The following is a 22,002-nucleotide window of genomic DNA, read 5'->3' as shown; positions in this document are numbered from 1 at the left end:
TCGCTTTCTGCTCCAGCTTCGGAATACCAAGACTGCTTCTGTGTGATAGAATGGCAACAAAGTTGAGAATCTTAAGCTAAAAACTGGAGTGTAAATTTTCAAATTAGCTGGCAATAGGGGTCTACTCTGTTCGGCATATGGAAATTGGAGGCATTTAGGGTTGTTAAAACGTGCATTTGTTGGATGAGTCAGTGTTTTGTTATCCTCACTTAACAGAGGACAGTCACTATACCCGAGAGCTCATTTGTATGGGGAGGAGAGGGGGAGACTGACTGACTGAGTCGATACGTGTTCTGTGGACAGCGACGATACGGGGCCACCAGCCCGGTCATCTCGGTGTCTCTCTGAGGCCCAGGGAGGCTATGCTGCCATCATGCATGTCTGCACTCTTAGCTCTAGGGTCGAAAGTCAGATTCAGTAGTGTGTAGTTTTTTCTAAAGATACTGTCTCTGCATTTTTTTGTTTGCTTTGTTATTTATCACTAGCGTTACGTTACAAAGACCATCATTCTGTGAACAGCCCAAAAGTCACTGCTGCTTAGGCGCCTCTGCCCTATCTGTAAGCAAAATAATCACGCGCTCAGAGCTCCTACTGAATTAAGAAGTAGCATTTCTCTGTCATAGTCTGTCAAGATGATCAGTTATTCCCTAGTTTACTGTCTGTGTTCAAAAGGGTTTTCTGCCGTTCCTCCACCATTACTAAAATCCCTTTGGCAGTCTTTAGGCAAATTAGATAATTTCCAGTTCATGTTACCATCATAATACCTCTCTGAGGTATGTCGTTTTATTATTCCCACTTTTCAGAGATGGAAGTTAAGCCTTAGATAGATTACTTTATTCAGGATCACATCCAATCCTATACTTAATCTATGTATTTGGTTAAATTTAGAGGCCTTGTTCGTCACTATGTCTTTAATATCTGTTCAAAGGGCCCTAATTCCACTTCCTTGGGCAAAATGTATTAAAACCCAAGACAGTTACAGACTCCTTTTGTATAGACTAAACCCCGTTGCTAATCTGTTTCCCCTTATGCTGAGCTTTAAAAATAAAAATGTTCTTGGCAATAAGCTATATTGAAACTTGAAAGGGTGATAAGTCTTATTGGACTGTTGGCTCATTTCTAATGCAACAATGTAAGATTAAACAAAACCTTCTTTGTTTTCAACAGTATTCAGAATTATTTCTGACTTCACTAGTACTGTCTAAGCATTTTCAGGAAAATGCCCCCAGAAATGTATGTATTACAGGCAAACTGTAATTTGCCATTTGAACTGATTAGAAAAAGGAGGGGGCGGGGCTCATCATAATCACTGTATTTCTCCCAGAGTCTCCAGCCTAGGCAACGGTTCTCTGTTTCTTAGGCCTCCATAGTTTTCAGGGGTAGAATTTTATGTATAGTAGTTTCTGTTACTGAATATTTATTTTTAATCTTGAAAATAGATGAACGTTTTCATCTACAAAGCCACCAGATAAAAATACCTCACTAGCATATTATGAAAACTACGTAAGATAATGGTTACGGAAGTCCTTTGCAAAATGCCGATCAACTGTAGAACTGTTAATAACATAATCCATAGAACAACAATCAGCACATCTTAGTCGCATAAGGCATTGTGAAATAATAAGTTAAAACTACTTGACCTAGAGCCTGTCTCCTTTTTAACTCTGACAATTATATTACAGAGCATTTCTCAGCTAGGGGTGATACGTCCCCTACGGAGGGAGGTTTTTTGGTTGTCGGGATGACATAGGTGAGAGGTGCTAGGAAATAGTTATTAAGCGTATTTCACAATAGAATAGTAAATGTAGTATATAGTCAATAGTAATAGTGGTGGTTACCACTGAACTCGGCATGATTAGATAGGGCTAATCGAATCGGGCTAATAATTCTATGAACCCAATTTAAAAAATGATTTGAGAGGTATGGCAAATGGCAAAGAAAGAAATCGTTTGGTAAGAAAAATCGAAAACAAATGGTCGACATCACTGCAGAGGGATTTTTGTCCTTCTTTTTTTTTTTCGGTCCCCATAGGCTGAAGATGAGTTTGTATACTGGCCAAGTCGAGAAGAGTCCATGAACTGTGAGGCCTTTACCGTCACCCTTATCAGCAAAGACAGACTGTGCCTCTCTAATGAAGAACAAATTATCATCCATGACTTTATCCTTGAAGCTACACAGGTAACCTCAACCTCAGTTCCTCAATAACAGCCACACCTGGGCCCTGGATCACCCTTCCAAGTAATAATGAAGTAATTTACCACCCTTAAGACGGGCCCAGGAAGGCATCTGAGTATGACTTAAGTATGTTCACTTCCTTTTCTGCTTCCTTCAAATGTTTGCTTTTTCCAGCTGGAAAGATGACATGTAGCAGTTCCTCTGATCGAGCATGCATACAAATAGGCCTGTTGACCTAATTATAAAAACAATATACTAGAGCTCAGTATTTTCTTTGCCGTCAGAAATGTAAGCCTTGCAATATGTTGCAGAGATGATAATATTAAGACTTTTTTTTTAGTAAACAACATTTTGATGCATAATTAACTACCTTCCTATGGGGTTGGTAAGAAGGGAGCTGTCTTACATTAGCGATTTAAATAAAGCTGTCCTCACCCCTTCCTGGGTTTTTTTTTCTTTATTTTTATAGATAAGATAGAGTAGGATATAAAGCCTCTTATAATTTGTTGTCCCTTAAAATTTTTCCCTGAACAGGATTCTATTTCACTATCGTCACCTCATTTGTTCATGTCAAGCAGACCTCCCTCGTATTTTTTCTCCGTACAGCAGTTTGGTTAATCTGGCATTCTTCAATCATCTATAGTATATACGCTTCCTCAGGAGCAAGTACGAGTCATTAGATTATTAGATAGGATGAAATGAAGGATGGGCCGTGACTCGTGTTCCATTGGTTGTAGGATGACTATGTCCTAGAAGTTCGGCACTTCCAGTGTCCCAAATGGCCTAACCCGGATGCCCCCATAAGCAGTACTTTTGAACTGATCAACGTCATCAAGGAAGAGGCCTTAACAAGGGATGGCCCCACCATTGTTCATGATGAGTATGTACCTGTTTTTGAATTGTCTTGTTGCATTGCGATAGTAGGGGGAAGGAAAGACAGATTTTAAAACGTACTCCCTCTCTCAGCTTGTGACAATTCCAGCTGATTTCTAATGTGTCCATGTGCAAGGTGTTGTGGTTCTCTTTGGGTTTTACTTTGTCAGAGGCTTCAGGCTCTCCGAGTGTAGGTTCTAGAAAGATGGAAGTACTGTATCTGAGCCTACCAAAAGACATCTGCATGCTTTCTGAGGTCTTCTGTTTCAATAATGCAAATTAAACAGTAACTTACAACATGTCTACATTTCTATTAATTTACATGTAATACTTTATATTAATTAGTTGTTTTTAAATCCTTACACTGATTTCCAGCAAACACTTATTAGGGAAGGAACCTTTTAAAATATACCTTAGTAATGAAAAAGGTACTATTATTAATGATAATATTTATAGTTTACAATGTGTTTTGAAGTTTACAGTACTGTCTCTGGGAGTTTAAAAGTAAAGCATATGAACTGCAAAGAGAACAAATAACTTGCTCCTGGCTCTGAGCTTCTCTAAGTGTCCGAATAGAATTCACACCCAGCCCACTTTCCCTTTAATGTGAAGGAACGGGGTCATAGATACACCTTATGGTATACGAATACCTGGAGTCAAACTTCACAGATGGACTCGACCTGCAAATCAGTTGCAGATTGTTGTGAATCTCACAAACCTTTAGCCCATGGCACCAATTAGACGTCCTCCTCTCTAGTTCTAAGTAGTGATCTCCCTTGGTCAGCAACGTGTCAGGGCATCCATTATGTTCATTAAATTCCCACCTACTCTGCTGGAATAGATAGTAGTAAATTTCGAAGTCAAAGCTCATTAAGTCTTATCCTTGAACTAATGCTGCCTGGGGAAGTGAACAAAGACGCTTGGCTGAGGTCAGCACCTTCACCTCAAATCCATGGTACTCTCCTATTTGAAGCGAGCCGTATGTTTGGCTCCTTCCAAAGAGTTTGATGGTCTTTTTTAAATAGTGACTATTTCAAAATGTTGACCTCTTAATTAGAAGAATTAGGATTAGGTAAGTAGCCTAGGTAAGATCTCTGGAAATGTGACAACCAGCAGTAGTGTTTCAATAACACAGTCAACCTCAGAATAACTGGGTAGTTACTACGAGTCTACGAAACTTTAGGATATGCAGTTACAGCACAAAGTTAGGGCTGCTTCTAGAGTTTTTTCCCCCACTAATCTGGGTCAGCTTTTCATATACCTTCTGGATTCTACTAGCTTTTATCAATTCAGACCAAATTCTAATGTTGCTGCCCAGCTCCGTGACGGATTTTGCTGTTCTGATAGTACTCCAAGGATCTGTCCTAAAGTCAGTAATGCAGCTAATGTTATATTTCAAGGTAAGAGAAGATGGAAAGAAGAAAAAAAAAAACAACAACTAGTTAAACAATTTAAACAGAACTGTCTGATTCATTTATCTATATTCAGCTTTGGGGTATACTGTCTTATTGAGTGATTTTTATTTTATGCTACATGCTGACTGTGTCACCTCTGGAATTAGGCCTAAGCAAGAAAAGAGCAAATTCATCCTACACTAGTGGCTCTTCACATATCATATAGGTGAGCTGGATTAAAAGCCACCATCTTTAAGAGATAAGTGATTCCATTAAAATTATTTTTGTACATTACTCGAGCACCTTTGACGTTTTTTAATAGTTGTTAGCTCTAGTACAAACAATGAATGCCAGTTACCTTTCGGTTTCCATCTTACCTACTTTTTGAACCTCTAAATATTCCTTCCTGGTGGCCTGCAAACAAACACCTCAAATCTAGCATGTATAAACCCAAACTTACCTTGCCAGCCTGCTCCCATCCACTTAGTTGTACAAACCAGAAACATATCAGAGTCCTTTTCTGTGGCCCCTCACCTCCAGTTATCATTGGCCACCAAGTCTTGTTGATGCCTGCCTTCTCCGTACACTTCCCAAATTCTTTTACAAGCTGGTTGAAGCTTGACATCTTCAGCTATCATCCCAGTCGTCCACTGATTTACTTCCTGCAGCCCACCTTAGCCCTGCAAACACTATTCTGTCTAAGTGCCCTTTTATTCAACACACACTTCAAAAGTCACTCTCTTTGAACTGTTTCTAACTCAAACCAGAGGGGATCATCCACAAACGTCGCATCTTCACCAATGCCATTCCTGTTTATCATATCATATTGTAACTCCTTTTCACATGACTGTCACCCCACCTCGCTGTGACCAGCAGTGCTAACTTACTCATCCCATTCTCCATAGAGTGACACACAGTGGGTGGTGGATAAATACTGGTATGAATTGGTACTGCGCTTTCAAGTTAGGATGACTCACCCATTATTCAGGATATGTGCCTGTATAGGAACTTGCCCCAGACAGCCTTGCTTTTTTGTTTTGGTTATTGGTATTTTTCCTGCTCACATTCATCTGTGAACTATAAAGCCAGTTTATCAACACAAAGTTTAGGTTCTGTCAAAGACAGCAGTGGGCAGGCTCGGAAAGAAGGCCTGAGTGCTTCCACTGGAAGTCAAAGAGTTGAGTTGAACTTTTAGTGCACAACCTCTGTGATGTCGATCTGCTCTTCACAGCTCTCTTCACAGCTGTGTGCCAGGTGGATGAAGTCTCTAGGTAAAATGATCTAAAGGTAAACTTCCTCAACAAAAAGTAAACTGATTCTGTTTCAGCACAGCTTAAAGGCAAACTGCTTTATTCACGGCATCCTATATTTGTCTGCTCAGGATATTTCTAACCAGAGGCTGATCTGTATCACTACTGTCAAATTTTAAACACAGAGCCTACAGATGAGTTCAAAACACAGCATGGTTCTTACACAGTTTTATGAGACACCAGTAGATTTAGACCTTCACTTGCAGAACGAAGGCTAGTTTCCTGTGCAAATACTTAATGTGAATTCACTGTGGAGCTATATATCTATCAATCACCCTGTTGGAGGCCATCGTGGGCTGATTTCCTTTAACAGTTTTCAGAGTGGGATCCAAGGGTCCGTGGTTGGGAAGGAGGTCTCCAAGGCCCTTCCAAGAGATCCAAGAGGACGCAACTGTTTTCATAATACAAAGATACCCGTTGCCTTGTTCACTTGTATTCTGTCTTGAGTGTACAGTGGAGTTTTCCAGAGCTACATGACCCAGGAGGACATCCCCACTCTGACAGCTAATGGAATGCATGCTTGCATGGTTTTGTGTTTTAACACTTTCTCAGTTCTAACCTCTGATACAGTAATTGCTGACAGATAAAGCCCAAATAAGCAAAAGCTCTTTGGGGGTCTTCAGTAAATGTTCATTTTAATTTTGTCCTGAGACAGTCCAGAGGAAATGCTGAAATATATGGACTGCGTTCTGTACCAACTGCTGCAAAGACACCTTCAAATCACAACGAATTGTGTCCTTCATTTAATCCTCACAATCAGGGGGGTAACTTTAGGATCCCCACTTCATGCATGAGGAAACGGGGCTGCGTGTGTAGGTATTCGGTCCTGTGTACACACACATCCAGTTACTAAGTGTCAGTGCCAGTCCCAGCTACATAATGTATGTGAGGTCCAAGGCAAAATGGAAATGTAGGAACCCTTGCTCAAAAATTATTAACAATAAAGATTTTCCAATTAAAGAAACAATCCCATTTACCAGCACATCAAAAAGAATAAATACCTAGGAATAAACCTACCTAAGGAGGTAAAAGACCTGCACCGAAAACTGTAAGACACTGATGAAAGAAATCAAAGATGACACAAACAGACGGAGAGATATAGCATGTTCTTGGACTGGAAGAATCAGTATTGTCAAAATGACTATACTACCCAAGGCAATGTACAGATAAGTGCAATCCCTATCAAATTACCAATGGCATTTTTCACAAAGCTAGAACAAATAATCTTTTTTTTTTTTTCTTTTTTTTTTGCGGTACGCAGGCCTCTCACTGCTACAGCCTCTCCCGTTGTGGAGCACAGGCTCTGGACGCACAGGTCCAGTGGCCATGGCTCACGGGCCCAGCCGCTCCGCAGCATGTGGGATCCTCCCGGACCGGGGCATGAACCCGTATCCCCTGCATCGGCAGGCGGACCCTCAACCACTGCGCCACCAGGGAAGCTCAGAACAAATAATCTTAAAACTTGTATGGACACACAGAAGACCCCAAATAGCCAAAGCAATCTTAAGAAAGAAAGAACGGAGCTGGAGGAATCAGGGTCCCTGACTTCAGACTATACTACAAGGCCACAGTAATCAAGACAGTATGGTACTGGCACAAAAACAGAAATATAGATCAATGGAACAGGACAGAAAGTCCAGAGATAAACCCACACACCTATGGTCAACTAATCTATGACAGAGGTGGCAAGGGTATATACAATGGAGGAAAGACAATCTCTTCAATAAGTGGTGCTGGGAAAACTGGACAGCTACATGTAAAAGAATGAAATTAGAACACTCCCTGACACCATACACAAAAATAAACTCAAAATGGATCAAAGACCTAAATGTAAGGCTGGATACTATAAATCTCTTAAAGGAAAACATAGGCAAAACACTCTCTGCCATAAATCACAGCAAGATCTTTTTTGATCCACCTCCTAGAGTAATGGAAATCAAAACAAAAATAAACAAGTGGGACCTAATGAAACTTAAAAGCTTTTGCACAGCAAAGGAAACCATAAGCAAAACGAAAAGACTACCCTCACAATGGGAGAAAATATTTGCAAATGAAGCAACTGACAGAGTATTAATCTCCAAAATATACAAGCAGCTCATGCAGCTCAATATCAAAAAAACAAACAACCCAATCCAAAAATGGGCAGAAAACCCAAATAGACATTTCTCCAAAAAAGATATACAGATTGCCAACAAACACATGAAAGGATGCTCAACATCACTCATCATTAGAGAAATGCAAAATCAAAACTACAATGAGGTATCACCTCACACCAGTCAGAATGGCCATCATCAAAAAGTCTACAGACAATAAGTGCTGGAGAGGGTGTGGAGAAAAGGGAACCCTCCTCCACTGTTGGTGGGAATGTAAATTGGTACAACCATTATGGAGAACAGTATGGAGGTTCCTTAAGAAACTAAAAGTAGAGCTACCATATGATCCAGCAATCCCACTCCTGGGCATGTATCCAGAGAAAACCATGGTTCGAATGGAAACATGCACCCCAGTGTTCACTGCAGTGCTGTTTACAATAGCCACGACATGGAAGCAACCTAAACGTCCATCAACAGATGAATGGATCAAGAAGATTTGGTACATATATACAATGGAATATACTCATCCACTAAAAAGAAGGAAATAATGCCATTTGCAGCAACGTGGATGGACCTGGAGATTACCATGCTAAGAGAACTAAGTCAGAGAGAGAAAGACAAATATCAGATGATATCGCATCTATGCAGAATCTAAACAAAAGATACAAATGAACTTATTTACAAAACAGAAACAGACTCAGACTTTGAAAACAAACGTATAGTTACCAAAGGGTAAAGGTGGGGGGGGAGGAATAAATTGGAATTAAAATATACGCATTACTATATATAAACTAGATAACCAACAAGGACTTACTGTATAGCACAGGGAACTATACTCAATGTTCCATAAGAACCTAAATGGGAAAAGAATTTGGAAAAGAACAGATACGTGTATATGTATAACTGAATCACTTTACGGTACCCCTGAAACTAACACAACACTGTAAATTAAGTATATGCCAATATAAAATAAAAGTTAAAAAAAAAATTTTCCAGATGGCAACACCAGAGCATTAAACTAAGAAGTTTAGTTTAGGCAGGACCCTCCTAAGTAGGGGACCCATCAAAGCACAAGGCCCAACACAGCAGCACAGGGGACAAGCCAGGAAGCTGGCACTGGCTACAGTTCAATCCAGATCTGGCTAATCCCACTGGTTAACACTGCCTCCCACTGGTTTTCACAGTAAGCACTCCTGTCCCTTGTGTCTTCGGACTGTGTTTTGTTTTCTGTACTTTCTCATTCACTTCCAAAGTTTTAATTTCTTAGAGTCCTGTGGTTTTGTGCTGCCATTATTCCCCAGGATTAATGGAGACTGAAGCTTTAGCTCTGTTTTCCTTCCTGCCGTAATGATGTTGAAGGGCAGTTTCACTTCCTTCACAGTGACAGGGTTATACCTCTGCATTGCACTGTTGGTTATGATTTTTAAAACAACATCGTAAAAGCAAAACAACAATAACTGTAATTATATGAAGTAGTAAAAAGTGTAATTAAATGGCCATAAGTATTATACACACTGATGATCCAGGAATACTGAATGTCGGGAACTTAAAGTACTTTCATTTCTTTGAGGCACAGATAGGAGAAGATGAAAATACATTTTAACAGCACAGCACTAGTTAAAGAAGTACTGCTCTCAATGGGGCCCTTTGAGAAAGTGGCAAACTAACTACCAAAACCAGTGATTTTATACAGTATTCTTGTTTTAGCTAAGTTATAAATTACCTGTATCACTCTTTCACCAAGTCCCTGTAATTTGAAGTGCAAATGCATGAGACTTGACAAACATCCTTTAATCCTACTTAGTTCCTAAACTTCTGAAAGAGAATGGCCTTTATTTTTTCAGTCTTTAAAGACTGATACTTTCAAGTATCTATGCATTTGATTGATTTGACCTAGTTTCTAGTCCTGTTTAAAGTCTTATTTTGTAGGTACCTCCTTTTATTTAGGTACTTGTTTAAGAATGGTTAAAGATAGGAAAGACAACCCAAGCAAAGGCCAGAGTAACCCCACATGGAGTGCACAGTGCATAGTAAAATACGTAATACCTGACTTTCCTATCTGAATGGCTATTAGCTTGAAGGGAGGAAAAAAATCCTAAGAGTTTCACTAGAGCAGATTTAGCCAAGATTAAAGGGTTATGTTCTTCCCCTATTGAAAAAAAAAATGCATACAAATGATTGGGGGCGGGGTGGGGAATTCCTAGCTCTGCTAAAACGAGAAGGTAAACCCGGTTCAGTTTAGAATCTGAAGACAGACAACATGATGAACAAGAACAAAAAAATACAGTGAATCAGAGGTAATAGAGCAATCATGATTGGATTTTGAAATAATATGCTCAGAGATCTAAAGGAAGACCATATGAGATGAATTAAAAACATGTATTAAGAAACAGGAACAAATTAGAGGCTAAGAAAGGGAAAAGATGAGAGATGGGCTAGTAGTACAATGGATAAAACCACAATCAGACTCAGATATGGAAGCCAGATCCAGAAGTTCTAACATCGGTCTAAGGGTGTGATCCATGGAGAGAGAAAAAAGATGAAAGAGGAAGAAATGAATAGCTGAAAAAAAAATAATGGCTGAGATTCTCTAAGAACTGAATAAAGGATGAGTTCTTAAAATGAATTATCAGGATACAGTGAACAATAACATTCAGAGAGAAGATCTGAATACCATAATTAACAAGGCTGATCTAATAGTGACATATAAAAAGTATGTACCCCATCGACAGATGAATGGGATAAAGAAGATGTGGTACATATATACAATGGAATATTACTCAGCTATAAGAAAGAATGAAATAATGCCATTTGCAGTAACATGGATAGACCTAGAGATTATCATACTAAGTCAGTCAGACAGAGAAAGACAAATACTGTATGATAATCACTTATGTGGAATCTAAGATATGGCACAAATGCACCTATCTACAAAATAAAACAGACTCACAGACACAGAGATCAGACTTGTGGTTGCCCAGGGGAAGAGGGGGAAGGAGAGGGATGGACTGGGAGTTTGAGGTTGGTACATGCAAACAATTATATACAGAACGGATACACAACAAGTTCCTACTGTAGAGCACAGGGAACTATATCCAGTCTCCTGGGATGTCATAATGGAAAAGAATATTTTTTTAAAATGTATTTATATATGTGTATAACTGAGTCTCTGCTGTACAGCAGAAACTGGCACAACACTGTAAATCAACTAAACTTCAATAAAGTAAGTAGAATTTAGAAATAAACATTTCTAAAATTAAATACATAAATAAATACATATTAAAAGTATGGAGGCTTCCCTGGTGGCGCAGTGGTTGCGAGTCTGCCTGCTGATGCAGGGGACACAGGTTCGTGCCCCAGATCCCACGTGCCGTGGAGCGGCTGGGCCCGTGAGCCATGGCCACTGAGCCTGCCTGGAGGCCACAACAGTGAGAGGCCTGCAGACCGCAAAAAAAAAAAAAAAAAAAAAAGTTGGTACCCAAGAGAGACTTATGGAGAGACCATATAGTCTCTTCAAACACAAATAGTTCACTTATAATTACTGGCCGTAAATGGAATTTTCACATATTCCAAAAAACTGATATACAAGGCCATGTTCACTGATTATAATGCATTAAATTAGAAACCAACAATGAAATGAGACCCCAAATTCTTATACCCAGACACTGAAGTGCTTATGGCTAGAATTAGAGATAATTGATGGTTTAAAGAGGTAATGAAAATAGAAATTACGGGACTTCTAAAACTAAACGATAATGAAGGCACTGCATTTCAAAACCTGATAGGATATATACTCAGAGAAAACAGTGTATAGCCTAAGGCTCATATATTGGAGAAAAATTTTAAAACAAACTAAGCTTTCAACTTGAGAATCCAGAAAAAGAACCAAATAAATCCACAAAAAGTACAAGGAATTAAAAGAAAAGCAAACAGTAATGAAATGGGGGCAAGGAGGAGATAGACTTCATTGCTTAAATTTTACTAACAAGAGACAGAACTTTGGAAATTGGTGGAAAAAAGAAGGCATAATTTATCATTGGGAAGAACAAAAAAATCTACCATTTATCTGTAGTTCTCAAATATTTTAAAAATTGTTAATTTACATAGGTGTGCTAATACCTTATCTTTTAGAGTTTTATGCTAAGTTATTAATGAATAAAATACCCGGGGTTTGCTTCAAAATACATGGGGAGGAAACTGACATGAAACAACACCAGCTATAAGCTGATGCGTGTTTCAATTTAGTGATGGTGCAGTGAGGGTTACTATGCCTTGTATACATTTGAAATTTTCTTTAATAAAAGGTTAAAAACAATAGAAGTATTTTAAAGGAAATGAAATAAACATTTAAAACTATTTATAACTCTATACCAATAAATTTTTAAGCCTACCTAATCATAGTAAATGATATTTAGTGAACACAATGTACCAGTCAGTCTCTGTTCTGAGCCACTGACATGTATCAGCTCAAATATAAGCTCTAGTCTCCCAAACTAGGAGACCTTGACCAGTTACTTCCCCTGGATGCGCCTTGTTTCTTCAACCTCAAAATGGGGATACTAATAGCACCTGTAGTACTGGGTTATTCTGAGAATTAAGTTGACACATGTAAAGTACTTATAAGAGAGCCTGGCACATAGTTTTTTCAACCCGTTAAGGCCCACTAAGTTTTGACCAGTCTACATTTGAACAACAGCACACAGAGAGAGCATTTAATGTAACCTTGATTAAGAAGACAAACAAGGCTAGCACCAGAATGGAACAGTATAAGCCAATGTTACTTGAATATGGGTACAAAGGTCTAAAAAAAATACTGTCGAAAACCCAGTGTGTTATAGTAAAAGAATTATATACATCATGAAAAAGATTTATCCTAGGAATATAGAGCTGCTTAAATGGTACCAAAAATTGCTCTCAGTGAATTCGGAACATTATTAAAGGTATTTATTTTAAAATCAATATTCAAAAACATACAATAAAATAACACCCATTCATAATCCCCTTCCCCAAAAGAAAACACTCTTAGCAAATGAAAAGTCAAAAGCATTCTCGTTAACTTGATCAATGTTACTTCTCAGAAGCCTGTAGCAAATATTTTTATTTAATATTTAAAAATTAGAAGCTTTACCATTAAAGAACACAATAAGACACCTCTTCACAGCGTTAGAATACAAAACTATTGTATCCTTGCCAATACAGTAAAAGCAAAAGATGTAAGACGTACAAAAGAAAGAGACAAGTGGCATTGCTAGCAGATAAAGATGTAGCCAACTTCCTAGAGAATCCACAAATTATTAGAACTTAAAAAGAGTTCTGCATGGCTGGATACAAGTTCACCACGTGAAAAATCAATAACTTTCCTATATATCAACTGAAACCAAACAGTAATGTCGCAAAAAGAGGCCATTCTTTAGAGTAACAGAAACTACCTAGGATTTACCCTGAAATGAAATTGGCAAAAGACTACATAGAAAACTGTAAAATCTAATTGAAAACCATAAAAGACCTGAATAAATGGAGAAAAGACATCGTGTTCATGAACAGAAAAACTCAAAAAGATGTTAATCTCCTCAGATCTGTCTATATATTCAGTGCAGCCTAACCAAAATCCCAACAAAACTTTTTGTGTTCCTTGACAGCCCAGTATCAATCACCATGAAACAGGATGGGATGCGGTAGAAGCGTAGAGGTATATGGAAATGAGTGTACAAGTGAAAAATGAAAGTATGTATGTTTGAAGCACTAAAAGTGAAACAATAAATATAGAGGCAGCCAAGACTACTGTGCAAACTTGCTTTATCAGGTATCAAGACTTACTAAAAACCTATGGGAATTTAAACGAATGTGGGGAAATACAGTATAAAAAAACAGACAAGCAGATTAAAGGGCCAAAACAGAGAGTTCAGAAATAGGCCTGCATATATGAGAATTTAGACTATTAAAAAGGCAGCTCGGGGCTTCCCTGGTGGCGCAGTGGTTGAGAATCCGCCTGCCGATGCAGGGGTCACGGGTTCGTGCCCTGGTCTGGGAAGATCCCGCTCGGGGCTTCCCTGGTGGCGCAGTGGTTGAGAATCCGCCTGCCGATGCAGGGGTCACGGGTTCGTGCCCTGGTCTGGGAAGATCCCACATGCCGCGGAGCAACTAAGCCCGTGAGCCATGGCCGCTGAGCCTGCGCGTCCGGAGCCTGTGCTCCGCAACGGGAGAGGCCACAGCAGTGAGAGGCCCGCATACAGCAAAAAAAAAAAAAAAAAAAAAAAAAGGCAGCTCGAATCAATGAAGAAACATGAGACAATTCAATAAAAAAATGCTGGCACAGAGGGAGCAAAGAGTGCTGCCATGTCCTGCATGAGCTGCCCGCTGCAGTCTGCTGCATACAGTGGGATGTCGGTCCAGGACCTTGCTTCAGACATGTAAGCTCCCCCCATCCATTAAACCATCGATGTCTCTGTGGCTGACTTAGGCTCTTTCCTTGGTCTTGAGGCTGGGCAAGTACAGGGCCTGCAGGCCTGTGGCATGCAGCCCAACAACCGTGAACTCACGTAATCTGTCTATGTAGCAGGCGTCAATCCCATACGTGGAAAGTGAAAGAGTCTGTGTGAGATGGCAAAGATTCAGAAAAGGCTGGACATGTTTATGGAGCACGGAAGACTAGTTATCACGGTGTAGTTGGATTGCCAGATATATTAGGAAGTTACTGAGTTTTGTGATTCTGTATTTAGATGAGGATCAATATTCTAATCCTGTGCTTCATCTGAAGCACCCACTGAATAGGGGACAATCTTGAGTCACTGGGATTGGTGTCTTGATCAGGAGATACAGTAAAAGGTCAGATAGACTTAGGAATCATTTGTCTTAATAAATATAGGTTTAAGTAAGTAAATGGGGATGAAATTAGGCTAGGCAGTAGGAGTGAGGAATGTTAGGGGCTGATGAATGGAAAGTGGGGAATGGAATACTGGATTCCCATGTGGTAGGAGAGCTTGTACCTGGGGAGTGATCCCATGAATGAGCTGGAAGTAGACAATGCCGTGGTTCCTGGATGTGGTCTCTGATCATTGATTTTATAGGTCACATTCACGGTGAAGGCTAAGTGTGGTATGTATCCGTAAAGATGACCATTTTTATAAATGTTAGGTTAGAAAACAAAGCAAAATTTGCACTATAGTTGGTGGCGCTGTCTAACCATGGAATCTTGTGACATTATTCCTTCTGAACCTTTGTTCACATTATTTGTTAAATCAGCACATTTTAAAATGAGGATTAATAAAGCAAATATACGTTAAAAAAATGCTGACACGAGTGGTTATCCATTGGAAAAATAACTAAATTCAGACCCCTACCTTACATCCAAACAAAATGAATTAAACAATTACCATGTTAAAAAAAAAAAAAAGAAAAATATAGGAGAATATTTTTGAAATACTGGGGTAAAGAAAGCATTAACGAACAAGATTCCTAAAGAGCTAAAGATTGATACATTTGATTATACCTAAACTACATTTCAGCATTAACAGAAACAACCACAAACAATGCTAAGAGAAAGTAGAGACTGAAAAACATACTTGCAACATGTACTGCAGATAATATAACTCATAGAAATTCATTTAAAAGAGACAAACCCAGTAGAAAAATGACCGAAGTATATTATTAATAGGCAGTTTCAGAAGAGGAAATACAGATGGGTCAATAAACATAGAAAGATATTCAACTCCCCTGGTAACGAAGGAAATGCGAATTAAACCAACAGTAAGATTCAAGTTTTCACACATCAGACTGGCAAAAGCCAAACTTTAAAATAATGAGGAGAAACTAGTATTCTCTGGCTGGGAGAAGTATGGACAGGTAACAACACGTGTCTTTAAAACTAAATGGGCATACCCGTGACCTAGCTCTTCTCATGGTGAGGTGCTACTCTGTACTACTCTGCTACGTGCACAAGGCACAAACAACCTAAATGTCCATCCATGGGGAAGTAAGGACACATCTGGTATGCATGCAGATGAAATAATGAGTTGGATCGACAGGTACTGATATCCTTAAATCTAGGAAGGCTGTACCTACATGCACAACAGTTTTTCCCTTAGACAGATTACCTCTGAAGTTGGGGTGGTGGTTAAGGAGACGTTGGCTTTATTTGCATTACAGAAGTAAAAAATCTGTACTGTGTTAATTTCATGTAAGAATTTAGAAACAATATTGAATAGTTATTAACAGAACAGTGGACACAGGGCATCTAAATTCTAGTCTCATTTCTGCCACCAACCAGCAACACCTCCTTGAACAATTCGTTTAATCCATCTGTTTTCTCATCATTAATATGGAAACTATGTGCCACACAAGTTCCTGTAAAAACTGAAGATGCCAACCTGGCCTGATGAAAAAGTCTGCTGCCCTTCTAAGCCTTTTTTGGGCCTGTGTGTGAAGCAAAGAGAACCATATTTTTCCAAGAATCTTATAGAAGGTGCTCATACTTGGAAACTTCCACTTCAGTGCCAAAAATAATTACTAAATATGAAACTCATTTTGGAAATTCTCTGACTGCATTTTGAGCCACATATTTCCATTTTTATTCATATTCTGGAAGTTCAATTTAGCCCTTCGGGATTGTTAAAAAAGTTTTCCAGAGCCTTTCACCACTTTCTACTTGTCTCATAGCCTCTAGTTAAAATTCTCGTATTATTTCTCCTACTATATCACCCAACTTGTCCCCGACATCAAATCTTACAGCCTTCCCAAGTCTAATTTTGAACTTCTAACTTCATATTAGACGTCAAGCTAAACATCTGGTAAGCCCGTCTGAGAGATGTCACATTCAGAAACAAATGTCACCTTTATGCTAACCTCTAAATCTCTGCCCTTGTCCAGCATTTCATTCATTTTTGTGTTCTAGAGTAGATATCAATACAGTTTACCTAGCTTCTACGGAAATAGGTGATGGTAATTTTGTTCCAATATATTCTGTCCTTTAGTGGAACTGAAATGGCTTTTTTATGCCTCCCCAAGGTACGGCGCAGTTTCCGCAGGAATGCTGTGTGCCCTTACCACCTTGTCCCAGCAACTGGAGAATGAAAATGCTGTGGATGTGTTCCAGGTTGCAAAAATGATCAATCTGATGAGGCCTGGAGTATTCACAGACATTGTAAGTACTCTGCTTATTTGTGAAACTTGTACATCATTTGAAACTCAGCCTCACCCTTTAGAACAGTGGTTCTGATTGGGGGTGACTTTGCCCCCCCAGGGAATGTAGAGCAATGTCTGGAGACCTTTTCTGGTTGTCACAACTGGAGATGGAGTTAAGTGAGTAGAGCCCAGGGAATGCTGCTACATGTCCTGCAATGCCTAAGACAGCCCTCCACAATAAAGAATTAGCTGGCCCACATGTCCAAAGGGCTGAGGTTGAGAAACTCTGCTTTCTAGAATATAGTATCCTCTGATTATAAAATATGGATATCCTATTATCTTAGTGGACTGTCAACACTGAGAATTCATTCCAAGGTAACAGAGATCAGAAGGACCTGAAGAAGGTGTAGGTCTTGATTATAAAGGATTCAAGAGATTATTTTTTAAGTGTCTGGACTAGCAGAGACATCATTCCTGTTTCTCTAGTGTATTTTTCACATTTACATTTTTAGTCAGTATTTTCCACCCGAGATGAAATAAATGATTATGCTGCTCTTTGGCTCAAACACTGTCTCCCTCTTGTTTTCCAGGAACAATACCAGTTTGTCTACAAAGCAATGCTCAGCTTGGTCAGCACTAAAGAAAATGGAAATGGTCCCATGACAGTGGACAAAAATGGTGCTGTTCTCATGGCAGATGAATCGGACCCTGCCGAGAGCATGGAATCTCTAGTGTGATCAGAATCCTGAAAGGGCGCTTAACTTGTAAAACTTCTGAAGACTGAGAACTTTTTTGAGGCCTTTTTTTGCCAGACTCTACGTTATACAATAACCCGGTTACTTTTTTACACTGATAAAAAGTTTTGATATTTATTTTTTGCCATTTTATGTCTTAATGGTATCCTACTGAGCATTTGCACCTCTGTTCATTTCACACAGTGAAACGCGGTTTTACCTAGTTTGCACTATCTGATCAGTGTTACTGCCTATAATCTAATACTAAAGCAAACCCTGATGTGACATTCCACGACAGCACACATGCTACTTTTTAATTCAGTACAGTGAAGGTCTTTGTTATGACAGTGAATCTTGGTATTTTTTATTATTATTATTATTGTTGCTAAAGCAGTTGCATTCTACTGGCAGGCGATGCTGTACTTTTCCTCAGTTCTCCTCTTCTATTTTTTCAAGGCACTGTTCAATACTGTATGCCTTCTGTAGTTTAATGGAGTGGATGAGCAGTTTTCTTTTAAAGAATAGCAGGTGTGGGGAAGCTACGCTGAAGGTCTATCAAACCTCATGGCCTTGAAACAGTTTCATTTACGATGGTGAAGATAGCCATTAAGAAATTAGAAGGTTTGAGTTGTTTCATGTGAACATCACTTATTAGTTACAAAGTTATATTCATAGCTTAAAAAAATGCCCAACTGTGTCAAAATAAAAGATATCTCTGTATTACAGTTTTCACAGTAGCTCTGTGGACAGTGTGTGTTGTTTCCATTTTAACTCTCTGAAATAGCTACACCCCAAAATCAGGGCCATCTTTTACCAAAGAGAGATGGCAATATTTTATATAACTCCAGTTATGAAACCCTTTAGTGAATCTCCATTAATGCTTCATGGTTTATAATATCATACCTCATGGCAGGTGGAATAATGAAAATCTTTGCAGGTGTGTAATTTTGAAACTACTCCTCTAAAATATTCCTATTACTCCTATAGCAATCTAATAAAAACTACCTATATAGCTAACATTCTTACATTCTTTTCCTTCCTTTTTTTGCCAAACGTTTCATGATAAATCTCATAATTACATGCATTCTTCTACTTAGGATTAAACTGAAAATAGTGTATTAGCAAAAGTCTTTGGGACTATCTAGATTCCCACACATGGATAAATCTGATTTGGAGAGAGAAAATTAGAATCTTGAGTGAAAGGTGATGGTGACATTTTCAAACAGTTTTTTAAAATAGGAGACAGCTTTGTATGCTTTTGTGTAGTTTAGCCTCAAGAACAGATAAAAAGAGACTGCTCATCGTGACACAGAGCCCAAGGAAGTAATTTCTTGGAGACATATTCACCCTGCTGTACATCATGGGAAAATTAGGAGCATTAATAAGAAATTTCAGTTCAGTTATTTAGAAAAACAAGCTACTTACTGAGAGTTGTTTCTTCGACTGCACATTTGCTCTTGAGGGATGACTTGTGTCAGAAGTGAAACCATCACCAGAACTGGGCCTGTTAAGAAGAAAAGGGTTGTGGTTATTTTTTATGTCAATAAACTTCAACCAAAAGTCCATAATGGCTATTATCATACCATCTGGATAGGCATTAAAACATTCATGATAATCAGCCTTGAGATTCTATTTATCTTGAGTTGGCTTTCTATGAAGTTTGTCAGACTGGACCTGAAGGAGCAAAGCTGCTAAGGAGAGAGAGGCTACAGGACTAGCCCAGGATTTCTAACACATAGGCCAGGTCAACGGAGCTTTTGTGAACTACATAACTTGCCAGGGTTCATCTCGTCTTTTCATCGCATAGATTCAGCCACACAGAACAGTCCACTGTTCACGAACTGTGTAGGCTAGGTTGAGAGAAGACGTACAAGTGAGCCAAGTTTGCTAAACTGTATGTGCTAGAGGACACAGACACCTTTACCGCCCCTCTGCTCCCATCAGAGGTGACACAAGGAAGCTCTGCCTAACACTTAAGAAAAAAAGCTTTAACATAGGAACACTACAGTTGCCGGCTGGCTGAGGGAAATCAGTAAGGGAAAGGTTTCACATCATGGCAAGAGCTGGATCATTTTACTCAATTAAGTAGGTTCCTCTAGTTGTATAAAGTATTGATATGAGCTAATTCTTCTCAGTAGATGGTACAGTGGACTTGACTTTCAGAAGTAACATTCAAGTTGGGGTTCATGGTCCCTCTGTCATTTTTTCTTAACAAAAGTAAACACTGGTTACAAGACACATGGCAAGTATTCCCTTCTGTGCTATTACAGAGGGCTCAATTCATGGAAATGCATACCCTCCAATTCTGTGACCATCTCTTCCAGGGGTATCAGAATCATGATAAAAGAGAGAGAGCTAGTAAATACAATAGAAACATTACAAGGATGGCTTAGAAGTTCTCTGTGAGCAACTGTGTGTCTGTAGCGGTCTTGAACCAAAGTCTACAAATCCCGACACACTGAACTATGGAGCAATTGCTATTTGCCTATCTTGCCAAAGTGGTCCAAAGACACTTCACTGAGGATAGTTATATTCAGCCCTTCCTCACTTTGACCATGGAGTGTATCCTCACTATTATTCTTCATCTCTTATTGGCAAATATATGCTTGCATCTTTCCAGAGGCAAAGATGGTGTTCTCTTTGAGACATAAGCACATTGCTTAACTACATAACAAGGTTATTACCACTTGCACTCAGGAGGAAAGGAAATAGCTATTGCAAATTAATCTGTGCTATGTTATAAAAATAAGCTTTGGGGAGTGTATGAATTTAGCTCTAGGTAAGCAGAATGCACACATCATTCAAAACCGATTTGCAAAGATCAGAACAAGTAGCCATGCTGGACATCAGAAAAAACACACCTTATTGCCATCAAGAGAACTCTTTCCTTCATCTAAAAGCCACAATATCATCTTTTATATTTTAAAGTTTCCTTCTGAAATTCAAGATGATTAAAATTAGGTGAATCGGTTTTCCTAATTTTTATATCTTGGCGCTTTTAGAGTCTATTTCGAGTTGAAAAGTCCAGCGAGGTCAGAGAAGGTTATGGCATTTAAGGTCTGGCTGTTGGAGTTTTTAGCCCAGAGTGACATACTGAAATCAGCAAATAACCTTACTTTATAATGACACAGCACAACTGCCTTGTTATGAATTTTTTCTTAAATGCATATACACTGTATTTAAAAATTAAAATATAGATACCAATTTACCAAAGATACATACTACTAATTCTAAGCAAAAAATTTTAAAAAGAAACCCAAACTCATCATAATTTAAGAATTAAAAAGCAAAATGTAGTTTGTCTTAAGAATTTAGCAGTTATACTAGAAAATGCATTTTCAACTCCTATGTCCTAAAGTTTATGTTCAAATGGTGCCAGTGAATTTTTATATGAAGGGAAAATGCCTGCTTTTTTTTTTTTTTCTAAACAGCTGTAATTTCACTTACCCCTTTGCGCTTGCCCTTAGGTGCCACTTAACATACAATATTGGCTTTACTTATCTCTAGAAAGAAGGCATGCTACAAATAGGAAGGAAATGTAATAATGATATTTGGCCTCTACTTTGTCTTAGCTGTTAAACTGTTTTTAGTATTTTTGTTAAATATTTGCAAAGGGAAGCATTTTCTACAGAGGATAATTAATTTCAAGAAAAATATCTTGAGTTTTAAGAAATAAACATCTCCAGGAAAGGAGACAGCCGATTTTATAAAATGTCGCAACTCTCCAACATTTGGGGTAGTGACTCCTTTTTTGTTAGGACATTTGAAACTAGCAAGCAGCCATTGTTTCTAAAAAAAAAATTCAGCCTTCATGTTGATTCATATTTCTTTCACTTCATTTTGAAATAGCTAAAATCATTAAAACTGTAAATATTTTGTTGCTTGGATAAGCATCTTCTGGGAACTTTGTATCTATGGTATATAATCATAGAATTTTATATTTTCATATAAAGCTAATTTTTTTCTAGTTTCAACTGTCATAGTTTGTTTTTTTTTCCTTTGTGGTGGATATGTGAATTCAACTTCCTGTGTATTGAAGTAGCAAGAACCATCTTTGCATTCCAAAAGAATCCAACATGTGTTATGTCTTTGAGGAAGTGATTGTGAAAGTTGGGTTTTCTTTTTTAATTTCATTGACCATTTGTGCAATAGGAATTAGACATAATTAGTCACTGAATACAGTCATTGCATTGATCCATTTGGAAAAAGTGGGTTTTTTTGGTTTTTTGGTTTCTTAATTTGTTCGGGGGGTTTTGTAACCTGAAATTTTTCCCTTTTTTCTTCTGTTTAAAACTATATCAAA

General features: G+C 38.5%; 1 protein-coding gene and 1 long non-coding RNA gene across 8 annotated transcripts in view; one reads left to right on the top strand and one right to left on the bottom strand.

Moving 5' to 3' along the window:
- PTPRG (protein tyrosine phosphatase receptor type G) overlaps positions 1–21,127 on the top strand; it is a 741,743-nt gene extending 720,616 nt beyond the window's left edge. For all 7 annotated transcript variants that reach the window (XM_059078092.2, XM_059078094.2, XM_059078091.2 and 4 more), the window contains 4 exons: positions 2,032–2,178; positions 2,913–3,055; positions 16,849–16,984; positions 17,556–21,127. In XM_059078092.2, coding sequence (XP_058934075.1) covers positions 2,032–2,178; positions 2,913–3,055; positions 16,849–16,984; positions 17,556–17,702 — 573 coding nt within the window. In that variant the 3' untranslated portion in view covers positions 17,703–21,127. The remainder of the gene's footprint in view (positions 1–2,031; positions 2,179–2,912; positions 3,056–16,848; positions 16,985–17,555) is intronic.
- Positions 1–22,002, bottom strand: part of LOC136794979 (uncharacterized) — a 49,140-nt gene that overhangs the window by 6,042 nt on the left and 21,096 nt on the right. The window contains exon 2 of the long non-coding RNA XR_010842525.1: positions 19,125–19,203. This is a non-coding gene — a long non-coding RNA (uncharacterized lncRNA). The remainder of the gene's footprint in view (positions 1–19,124; positions 19,204–22,002) is intronic.

Source organism: Kogia breviceps, chromosome 10 (assembly GCF_026419965.1).
Source record: "Kogia breviceps isolate mKogBre1 chromosome 10, mKogBre1 haplotype 1, whole genome shotgun sequence".
Classification (NCBI taxonomy): domain Eukaryota; kingdom Metazoa; phylum Chordata; class Mammalia; order Artiodactyla; family Physeteridae; genus Kogia; species Kogia breviceps.
Note: the sequence above shows the minus strand (reverse complement) of the source record. Positions and strands in the feature narration are given on the sequence as shown.